Consider the following 11,312-nt stretch of genomic DNA (forward strand, 5'->3'; position numbering starts at 1 on the left):
TGTATTACAAGTTGCTAGCACTGCAGCAACTTGCTGAGTTCTCTCTTTGTGCCTGCTGCAAGTGTGGCAAGACAGAAACCAGTCCCTTGGGCAGTCCACTGAAAAGCTGGAATGCTAGATGTACATTCCACTTTTCTCTTTTTCTCCCGAGGGAGAAGTTGTGAGGTAAACATTTCCTCTTGATTGCATAGAGCTGTGCTAGCTTGAGGAAGGAGCTGCTGACTCAGTTAACATGAAATGGCTTTTCTTGGCTGGGCGCGGTGGCTCACGCCTGTAATCCTAGCACTTTAGGAGGCCGAGGCAGGCGGATCACCTGAGGTTGGGAGTTTGAGACCAGCCTGACCAACATGGAGAAACCCCGTCTCTACTAAAAATACAAAATTAGCCGGGTGTGGTGGCGCGTGCCTGTAATCCCAGCTACTCGGGAGGCTGAGGCAGGAGAATCACTTGAACCCAGGAGGTAGAGGTTGCAGTGAGCCGAGATGGCACCATTGCACTCCAGCCTGGGCACCAAGAGTGAAACTCCGTCTCAAAGAAAGCCAAAAAAAAAAAAAAGAAAGGAAAAGAAATGCCTTTTCTTACTCATTTCAGTGCAGTCCTAGGCTTTGAGCTTGCCTGTAGGGATGTGAATTCCTAACTGGTGTTTGAAGTTCTTATAAAGGCTTTTTGAACTATATTGTTAAGTTATCGTTTCTATGGGGGAACTGCTCTAGGAAGTCTGAGCATCCTATTCTACTACCTTGCTGATGTCACTTTTGGCCTCCATTGTTTTTTGATACAGGTCAGCTGCTATTCATATCATTGTTCCCTTGTGTGTGACGTGTCTTTCTCCCTCTAGCCACTTTTTTTTAAATCGACTTTATTGAGGAATAATTTATATACAATAAATTTTACTCATTTAAAATGTAATGAGTTTGACAGTTAAACAGCCGTGAAACCATACCACAATCAATCTTTTATCCTCAAAAGATTCCTTGTGCCTCTTGTAATCCATCCTTCCCTCTTCCTTCTACACCTCCCCCTCAGGAAACCACTGGTCTAATTTTTGTCCATATAAAGCATTTTGAAGTTCATATTAATAGAATCCTACAGTAGGTATCATTTTGTGACCAGCTTCTTTCACTCAGCATGGTGATTTTGAATTTCATCCATGTTTGTTGTTTTTATTGGTGAGTAGTGTTTGTTCCGTTTACATGGACATACCACAGATTGTTTATCCATTCTCTTATTGATGAATATTTGCATTGTTTGTGGTTTGGGGCTATTGTGAATAAAGTTGCTATGAATATTCATGTTCAAGTCTATGTAGACATAGACTTTTTGTCTTAGATAAATACCTATACGTGAAATGACGGGGGTATGTGGTGTGGTATATGTCTACTGTAGAAAATAAGTTGGCAGTTTCTTTAGTGATTGTCTTCTGTGGTTTTTTTTTAAAGATACTCTATTTATCTTTGTGTTTCAGCAGGTTGACTGTGATGTGTTCCTTCTGTCCTGCATGTATGTTGGACTTCTTGATACTGTCTCACAGGTCATTAAAACTCTGTTAAATGCTTTTTCCCAAAATGTTTTCTTTATATTTTTAAGGTTGGATAATTTCTAAATTGATCTTCATGTTTACTGACCTGCTTTTGTCATGCCCAGCCCATGTTTTGTTTTCTAAACAAAATATGTGTATGATATCTAATATATTTGAAAGTTTAGTTTTACTACCATATTACAGTGATTATAAATAAAAATTGATACCAGTGGAGGGAATAAAATTTTTGCTGCTTGAACTGTCAGTCTTATTTCAACTTTTGTTTTTTGAACTTTAATGCTTCACTATAATATAGGGAGAAAAAATATAATTAGAAAATAGTTGATGACAGCAAGTTTCTGAACTGCTAAGGAAAGCTTAGGTATTAGGGGAGAGACATACTTTGTATTGGTATAAAGGCAGGAACTCAGTTTCCTTTGGAATTATACAAGAAGAAAATAAATATGGCTGAGAGGCTTCCTTCTAACCTTGTTTTTCTGTATGAAAAGTTTGTGACAGTTAATGACTTTGGGGTGCTTCTCTTTGTTTATTGTGGCTCTGAAAGTGCGTATGATCATGAAACCTGGGAAATGCTTTTTCCTCAAGGGGCTCCCAAACCAATCATTAGAACTCCACTCTGTCTTTCATCTGTATTAATTCATCAACAAGTGTTCATTTACCTCTTTGCTATCTGAAAGACATTTGTTAGGAAATGTGGGAATATAAATAATGTGCATTCCTTGTTGTTAGAGAACTGCCTTGGAAGCCAGACATGTACTTACCCTAACTGCAGTAAAACAGGGGAATGCATGAGCTGAGAGCTCTGCACAGTATTTTTGGAACGGAGATGGAGGAATCCTAAATTCTGACTGGTGTACTTAGGGGAGACTTCATGGAGGAAGTTGCATTTTAACTGAATTTTCATAGAGAAAAATAGAATTGAAGCCATGGGTGCTTGAAAATGAATAGATAGATAGGTGTTGGCTGGAGCCACCTGATAGGATAAAAAGGCCTGGAAGAGATTGAACAATAAATAAAATTTAAAAAGATGAGAGATCTGAAAATAATGATTTTGGAAATTCAGGGTAAAATTAGTGGAAGTAAAAGTAAAATGTATTAAAATTTTAAAAATTGGACAATTTATGAACAAAACCAGCTGTGAATAAGAATTTTTATTTGAAAAAGGCAAGGATTATAAGAATCAGGATAGATGAAATCAGAAAGCCATCTAACGTAATTAGATGTAATGCCTCTTTAGATAATTTCCATAAAGAAATATCCGTATTTCTTTAAGAATTAGGAATTGGTGGCAAGAAAAGCCAGTATATCGCTTATTCTTGTGGTTTAACAAACCACTCCAAAATTTAATGAGACAAAATAATCATATTATTCTCACATCGGATGGGGCATCGTTGGGATGGTTTGTGTCTGTTCCATGATGCTTGGGTCATGGTTGGGGACGACTCCACAGCTGGGGCCTGGGATCCTCTGAAATGTCTTCATTCACATGCCTAGATCTCTGCTGAGACTGGTTTTCTGGAGCACCTTCCTGTTACCTGTGGCCTCGAGATACTTGGATCTCACAGATGGTAGCTCAGGGCTCCAGAGCTGATTGTTCCACTGGATAAGGTGGAAATGGCATCGAATTTTATGAATTAGCCTTGGAGGTTATGTAATGTCCCTTCTGCTCATACTTGTGACATTCTCAGGCCCACACTGATGCCAGGGGAGGGAAATTAGACTGCCTCTGGTTTGGGGAGTGGCAGGGTCACATTGTAGAAATGGGTGTGGGATGAGAGAGAACTGTTACTGCTGTCTTGGTAAATACAATCTGCTGTAGTCAACAGAAGGCAAAATAATAGGCACAAGTGAGTTCTAATGTCCTTACCTTAAGGCTCTTTTCATTTTAAGTATCTAAATTATGGCAGCAACTACCTGGTGAGCCCAACGTACTCCTTTCTCAACTTCCCTTCATTTAGTTCTGTTTTGCTTTTAGGCTGACCTCTGGAACACCAAGGCATTAATAGTCCTTTCAACTCAGAGTGACTGTGACTTCCTATTACATCAGGGTCAGAGTCCTTTTTTTTTTTTAAATATGTTCCTTTTACTGCAAGTTCACATCTTATGTATCCTATCTGTGTCTGTTTGCATCTATCAGTATTTTATTGTATTTTTCTATGTTTCCCCCATTCTGCTGCACGCATGCTTCTTCCTACTTCTGTGTCGTTATCTGTGGTACTCCCATTTCCCAGGTTCTCTCTTCCCTTCTCTTTAAATTTTACTGATTTTTCAAAGCTGACGTTACAGCATGTGGACATCATGCAGTCTGCTCGCCCTGGCCTGTCTCGTGTCCCCAGGAGTTTCATCTGGGTTGGTGATTTCCCAGATGTCCCTCAGGAAAAGGACACTTGTGTCTCCCCAGAGTCCTATTTGTTGATTGACTGGTGGTGGGGGCTGTGAACATTTATTGAGTACTTACCATGGGCCAGGCTTTGCATGTATCGACTCACCTAACCCTCATGACAGCTTTGTAAGGTAGATTCTGTTCTTATTTACTTAGGAAACTGAGGACCCAGAGGCTAAGTGAGAGCGGGCATGTGAGTCCAGAGCCCAGACAGGCAGGCCCAGCATGTAGTTGTTATCTCCTGCACTGGTCTGCCTGGTGTATTCAAGAAAAGTTGTATAAGGAGTGTATGATTCTTCTAACAACATTTATTTAAATTTAGAATGTGTATTAACTTTTTGATACAGGATCGGCAGTTCATTACACTACGATTAACAACACGTTAATCCCTTGTTAAATCTTTTCATAAGGTTATTGAATATCAATTCAGTTTTACAGAGCCAGTAAATCTTAAGAATATTCTAAAATATTACTGACATAACCAGTTTTCAGTTACTTGTCCCCCCCGCCAATCACAGTTACTAGAGAAATGGAGTATGCTTCCTGCTAAGCTTCAATAGCACCAGGTCCTCACTTATGAACAGGTTTATGTATGTTCATTTTAAGTTGGCTGTCTGGAACTTTGTTTCAGTGGGAGAATATATTAAACTTGGTGTTAAGGATCTTAGGACAGGCACAGTGAAATGTTTGATTTACACATACAGTGGTATTCTAATATTGGGCCTGTAAGAATGAAAAGGGGTATTTGTTCATTGGCATTCGCTGGCTCTATATGGAACATTGTGTAACGATGCTCTTATGTTAACATCAGTTCTTACCTGGACATCAGGCGCACATCAGCCTTCTGTCGTAGTAGACACAGGAGCTTCCTCCCCTCACCCCTTTCTGTCCCTACCCCTCTTGCCACCAGCCTGACTGGAGGACTTCTTTGGCTCTGAACCACATGTTGAGCAGGTGTACTCCCTGTGAGCCTGTTGGCCGGGGTCAAGGATAGGGGCTCCTGGGATTAGGGAATTGTGGAGGTAGAGGTTTTCCAGTCCTGCCCTTTCTGTTTTCTGGTAATCCCAAATCACACCTGCTTGCTGCTTTTGGCACTGCTTTGCTTGGTCTTACTGTGTGTTTGTGGTGTGTGAAACATAACTCAATACAGAAACAGTTCCTAAAATGTTTAGTGTATCCAGTAGCTGGTGAAGCAGACAGCCCTGTTACCCGCTCCAGGAGAAGTGGAGCCTCCCTGGAACTCAGGAGCTCCCAGCATGCTCCCCTCCCAGCATGGCTCCTTCCTGCCCTCTGCTGGAGGTCACCACCTTTCCCTTACAGTGATTTCCTTTTATGGAGATAATGTCTTGCTTTTCCGTATAATTTTATCACCTAACAGTATATCCCCAAAGTTTTACCTCCTTTTAAACTTTACATAAATGAAATCACACTGATTGTGTTCATTTGTATCTTGCCTCTTTTGTTCAATGTATTTTAAGATTCATTCATGTTGCCACATATAGATGCCACCTCATTCGTTTTTGTTGCTGTGTGGTTGGTATTCTGTCATATTCGTTTGCTATGGCTGCCATAACAAATACCAAAGATTGGGTGGCTTAAACAACAGAAGTTAATTTTCTCACAGTACTGGAAGCTAGAAGCGTAAGACCAAGCTGTAGGCAGGGTGGTTGCACTCTGGGGTCTCTCTCCTTGGCCTGTAGGTGGCCGTCTTGTCCCGTAGTCTTCATGTGGTCTTCCTCTTAGGGGTGTTTGTGTCCTAATAGCTGCTTCTTATAAGGACACCAGTCATGTTGGGTTAGAGCCCACCCATATGACCTCATTTTACCTTAATTACCTCTCCTGTCTCTAAATACAGTCACATTCTGAAGTACCGGGGGTTAGGAGTTGCCTAAAAATTTTGAGGGACATGGTTGAACCCATACCATCTATTATGTGATTATATCAAAATGTATCCATCATATTATTTGGTGGACATTTTAATTATTTCTTGCTTTAGGCTATTATGAGCAGTACCATTGTGAACATTTTCATACATGTATAGTGGTAAGAATGCCAGAAGGGAGCATTCCGTCCTAGGAGTGAATTGCTAGGTAGTGCTGCATGGCTGCAGTATTAGATGAATTCAACGTGTCTTCCAAAGTGCTTGTGTTGCAGGATCCTTGGTGGCACCTTTGCTGGCGTTTTGCTTGAGCCCAGCGTTCCGCCCACTTGCCCTGGCAGGCTGTGCTTGGCTAGAGCTACCGGCCCTGATCCCACGCTGGCCAAGGGCAAGCCAGGCACAGAGCGGTGAGGGGTATGTGAGCACACAGGCACCGGGGTCTGGCCACTGTGCATAGCCAGGCACTCTGGCTCTTGGGTAGTCTTTTTCTTGCTGATTTTTAGGAATTCCTGAAATATTCTTGATACAAGTCTTTGGTTGCTTATATATGTTACAGTTATCTTCTCAAACTCTGGAACATCTGTTTTCACTGTGTTGACAGGATCTTTTTGATGAATAGAAGTTCCTCATTTTAATGTGGTCAGTTTATCAATCTTTTCCTAGTTGATTTTTTGAAATATATGTCTTGAGAATACTTCCCTGAGGTCATTCAGATGTTCTTCTATGTTATCTTATAAAATACTTACAACTTTGCATTTAGATGTAATATATCTGGCACTGATTTTTGTGTACAGTATGATGTAGGACCCAATTTCATTTTTCTCCCTGTGGATAGTCAGCTGTTCTTGCATCATTAATTGAAAAGGCACTCCTTCCACTCGCGGGCTGAACCGCTTCTGTCATAAATTAAGTGTCTATAGTTATGCTTCGGTCTGCTGCTGGGCACCCTGTTCTGTGCTATTGATCTATTTGTCTATTTCCACAAGAGCGTCACTCTGCTTTGAGTCCTATACCTTTGTAGTAAGTCTTGAAATCTGGTAGAGCAATTCTTTCCACTTTGCTGTTGCTCTTCCAGAGCATCTTGGCTGTTCTTGGTTCTTTCTATTTCTGTGGACATTTTGGTATCTGCCCGTTAGTTTCTACAGATAGACCTTTTAGGAGGATCTTTATTGGAATGCGTTGGCTGTATAAGATAAATTGGGGGAGAGTTGTCAATTTCATGAAAGACAAAACAAAATGAACCAAAAAGTAAACACTGGGAAACTGTTTTAGATGAAAGAAGATGAATGAGACGTGGTAACTGAATGCATTGTGTTATGGTTTGTGAGAGTTATAAAGGCTTGGGATAAATGGGGAAACTTTGCTTTGAATTGTGTATTACACACTAATGTTCCCATATTAAATCTCCTGATAAGGGTGGGAAATGTTATGTCTACCTTTTTTCTTAGGAGGTACATGTTGGGGAATTTAAGGTGAAGTGTTGTGATGCCTACAGCTAGCGCTCAATTCAAAAAGTTGAGGGAGGAGAGATGAGGCAGCTAGAGTGATAATGGCAAAATGTTAGCAATTGGTGAATCTCAGTGAAAGGCAAATGGGTATTCATTGGTTTTCTTTTTCTGTAGATTTAGCATTTTTCAAAATAAAAGTAGAAGAGAATTAAATTTCATTTTGTATCTCAGGAAATAGTAGAGTGCCAGATAAACTAGTAATGCATTATCTTAGTGTGCTGTGCTAAGCAGATTTGCCACTAAAAGCACTAGTGAAATGGCAAGCGTGATTGGTTATTTTAAAAATTCTCTAGTATGTTTGAACTTATTCAGTTCACATTTAAATCATACTGGAACAGCACATGTCTGTGGGCTGGCTCTCCAAGTAAAGAATACATTAATGAGCTTTTTGTGCCAATTACTGATTTTCAGGAAATGTTCTTTAAACTACTGATAAGAGTTCTGGAGACCCATGTCATACTAACAGGTGAGCAGAGTAATTCATAGGAGTTACACTTGATGCAGTCTAATTTTCTAACACCAGGCTAAGTATTTTATTTTTCATGAAGGATCTCAGATTCTTTGTTCTCATAGTAGATATCTTCATAGTCTATAAAGAAAACCCAGGTGGTTTTTGTTTTTGTTTTTGATTTTTGTTTTTTTCAATTTTTAGTTACTGCTACAGAGGCACATAGGAATTTAAATGATTCCATGAGTCATGCAGTGAATTGGTAATAATACTAATGGACACACAGTTATTGACTCTTCTTTGCATTGGCCTCATTTTTCCCCCTGAATGTTAATATGTCATTTCTCAGCAAAATTATTTGTAAAGTAAAACATCTAACAACACCACCAAAATCTTGTAACAGCAAAAGGAAGAGCCGAGCTTCTGAAGATCAACCTTCGTGAGGTCGAATTAGATCCTGATATTCAACTGGAAGATATAGCCGAGAAGATTGAGGGCTATTCTGGTGCTGACATCACTAATGTTTGCAGGTATTTTTTTAATGATCTGTGATATTAGACATTAGTTATAGACTTGGCAGGAGGACTGGTCTTAAAGTCAGTGTAGTTACCCCAGTGTAGTTAGACATGAAAGCAGCTACCCATTTCTTTGAAATGGTTTCCCATTTGTCCTTTTTATTTTTCCATATAACTTTATTCTTCATTGTGAGATGAAAATTATATAGCATTGGTCACTGATGTTTTTGATCTTTGGATTTTTAAGAAATTGTTGTGTAGGTGGCTCGCGCCTGGAAGCCCAGCACTTTGGGAGGCTGAGGCAGGCAGATCACGAGGTCAGGAGGTCGAGACCATCCTGGCTAACACAGTGAAATCCCATCTCTACTAAAAATACAAAATATTTGCTGGGTGTGGTGGCGGGCGCCTGTAGTCCCAGCTACTCGGGAGGCTGAGGCAGGAGAGTGTTGTGAACCCGGGAGGCGGAGCTTGCAGTGAGCCACGATCGCACCACTGCACTCCAGCCTGGGAGACAGTGAGACTCCGTCGCAAAAAAAAAAAAAAACTGTTTTGTCTAACTTGATGATAATGACTTTGACAACCTAAGATTAGTTTAGCTTTGTGTTGGAGCCTTTCTACATCAACATAAAGTAATATTATTTAGTTTTGGTTGGCATTATTTAAACACATGCAGATGAGCAAAAATGATCAGTGTAAGCTGGGGAAGATACACATTTAAAATTTTTTCAGTTTACCGACATCATAATTTTTAGACAGCTCCTGTCACTCTGCAGTTATTTTTTTCCTTATTTTTCTAACTGTACTTAAATTGACTTTAGTAGCCTTTCTTTAAAGCCGTAGCATCTGTTTTTCTCATCTTTTCTGCTCGCATTTTTCCCATGTGCATCCAAGTTTAGTGGCATACAATAAGGTCGCAATAGTTTCTACTGCTACTATAGTAAAATATTTAAGAACTTGACATTTTTGTTGGCTTGGCCTTCCTAATAGCTTTTTTGTGTTTATGAATTATCCTTTTCTTCCGTACCTTCATATTTATTTATAGTTGGTCAAAGAGAGCTGCACATGGGATCAAGAGAAGCTAGAGTTTATGCCTTTAGTTGCCTGCAAATACTCCATGTAGGGAATTCCATGTCCACTGTATGTGGATATTCATGTTTCAGAGAGAGTGATTCGTGGCTTTATTCCTCTGTTTAGGCTGTAGACAAACTGGTCTGTGATTTGAATTATCTTAACATTAGCCATGTGTTCATTTCCAAGTGTACAATTCAGTATTTCAAAATTCGACTTTGGTTTCCTAAACTTCTTGGCTGTCTTTGAGGAGCAAGTGGGGAAAATAAAATTCAGTACTGTTTGAGCTTAACTTAGACTTTTAGGGTTCATTAACTGTACATTTCATGTTTCTGGTTATTTGCATCCTGTTTTAACTTCTGCTGAACCCCCGGGATGTTTCTCAAGTGGAAAATTCTAAGAAGCCTCATAGAAAACATATAATCTTTTGATTGTTTTTTCATAACTTTGTTACAATTGAAAGTGTTTAAAACATGTGCAAAAATTACTGTTGACTGATTTTGGTGTGTTTTTAGGGATGCCTCTTTAATGGCAATGAGACGGCGTATCAATGGCTTAGGTCCAGAAGAGATCCGTGCACTTTCTAAAGAGGAACTTCAGATGCCTGTTACCAAAGGAGACTTTGAATTGGCCCTAAAGAAAATTGCTAAGTCTGTCTCTGCTGCAGACTTGGAGAAGTATGAAAAATGGATGGTTGAATTTGGATCTGCTTGAATTTCTGTCAACTCTTTAATTTCTGGTATTTTTGTTTATAAAATATGAAGAAAGTCCTGCAATTTTTAAAAAACAGATTTGGAATTTTTTTCAGTGGAGTGATTTTCACTTAAAGGAAAAAAAAAAAAACATCTAAAACTGTGAAGAATACTAAATGTAGTTGAGAAATAATTCAGGGCGAGAGTTTGCTGGTCTCCCTTCCTGGCTTTGTACTGGTATTCCACGTATTCCTGCATTAATATTGCACACCCAGACCAGTCTATCAGGAAGGCTGAAGAGAGGGAGAAGTGTACTATTTTAGGAAGTTGTTTACAGAAGATTTAGAAATACCCCTCTTTCTCATTTGCAGTTGTTTTTCTTTGTTTTTGTTTTTGTTTTTTTCCACTTCTTTGCTCTGTCAACGTGAGGGACCTATCTATATAGGTTGACTTTTAACATCAAAATTGGATTTGTGTCAAACTCTGTATTTATTGTTAAGAGAAGAATGACAGTGTATTTTGGAGGAAATAATGAATTTACTGATTAAACCTTTAGAATTTATGACTTACTGTTAGGAGTCTGTCATATGGTTAGAATTCTTACTTCCGCTCCCGCTGCCATTTCTTCTACTAGCTACTTAATAATGTCTTGAGCTTTATTGAGGAATATTCTCATGCTCTGTGGTATTTGAATCATTTTGCCAGGTCATTTCTCTGTCTTTAGTGTTTTTTTGCTGGTGCTTCTTATACTTAATATGGAAAGGTGGGAAGAATATTGCATTAGATGTAATTCTTCATTCTAGACTTCCAAGTTTGTTTTCACTTTTCTTTTGTATGTGAAGGAGTCTCCCTCTGTCACCTGGGCTGTGTAGTGCAGTGGCATGATCTTGGCTCACTGCACCCTCCGCCTCCTAGATTCAAGCAATTCTCCTGTCTCAGCCTCCCAAGTTGCTGGGATTATAGGTGCGCACCAGCATGCCTGGCTGTGTTTTTACTTTTCTTTCAATGTGTTCAAACAAATGTATACCATTATTTTTCTCAGCTCCAACATTGTTTGATTTTTGTTGAATTCGATTTTAGTATTTGAGATAAATACTTTTGCGTTCTAAACAAATCCACTCTCTGTGGCTAACACAAAACAAATGAAATCTTTATAGTATTCCAGACAGCTAGTTTAACAAAACAGCATTGTACATAATGAATGATGTTCATTTGAAAATTCTAAAATTTGTCCTTGTCTAGGTTGAGAACTTTTACACACAGTAAGATAAGGATAGAA

At 39.2% G+C, this 11,312-nt stretch overlaps 1 protein-coding gene across 3 annotated transcripts in view; it reads left to right on the top strand.

Annotated features, from left to right (window-relative positions):
• Positions 1-10,595, top strand: part of KATNAL1 (katanin p60 subunit A-like 1) — a 90,407-nt gene extending 79,812 nt beyond the window's left edge. For all 3 annotated transcript variants that reach the window (XM_011946927.1, XM_011946929.1, XM_011946930.1), the window contains exons 10-11: positions 8,162-8,288; positions 9,857-10,595. In XM_011946927.1, coding sequence (XP_011802317.1) covers positions 8,162-8,288; positions 9,857-10,055 — 326 coding nt within the window. In that variant the 3' untranslated portion in view covers positions 10,056-10,595. The remainder of the gene's footprint in view (positions 1-8,161; positions 8,289-9,856) is intronic.
• Positions 10,596-11,312: the final 717 nt, after the last annotated feature.

The sequence above is a fragment of the Colobus angolensis genome, unplaced genomic scaffold, assembly GCF_000951035.1.
Source record: "Colobus angolensis palliatus isolate OR3802 unplaced genomic scaffold, Cang.pa_1.0 Scaffold255, whole genome shotgun sequence".
Taxonomy (NCBI): domain Eukaryota; kingdom Metazoa; phylum Chordata; class Mammalia; order Primates; family Cercopithecidae; genus Colobus; species Colobus angolensis.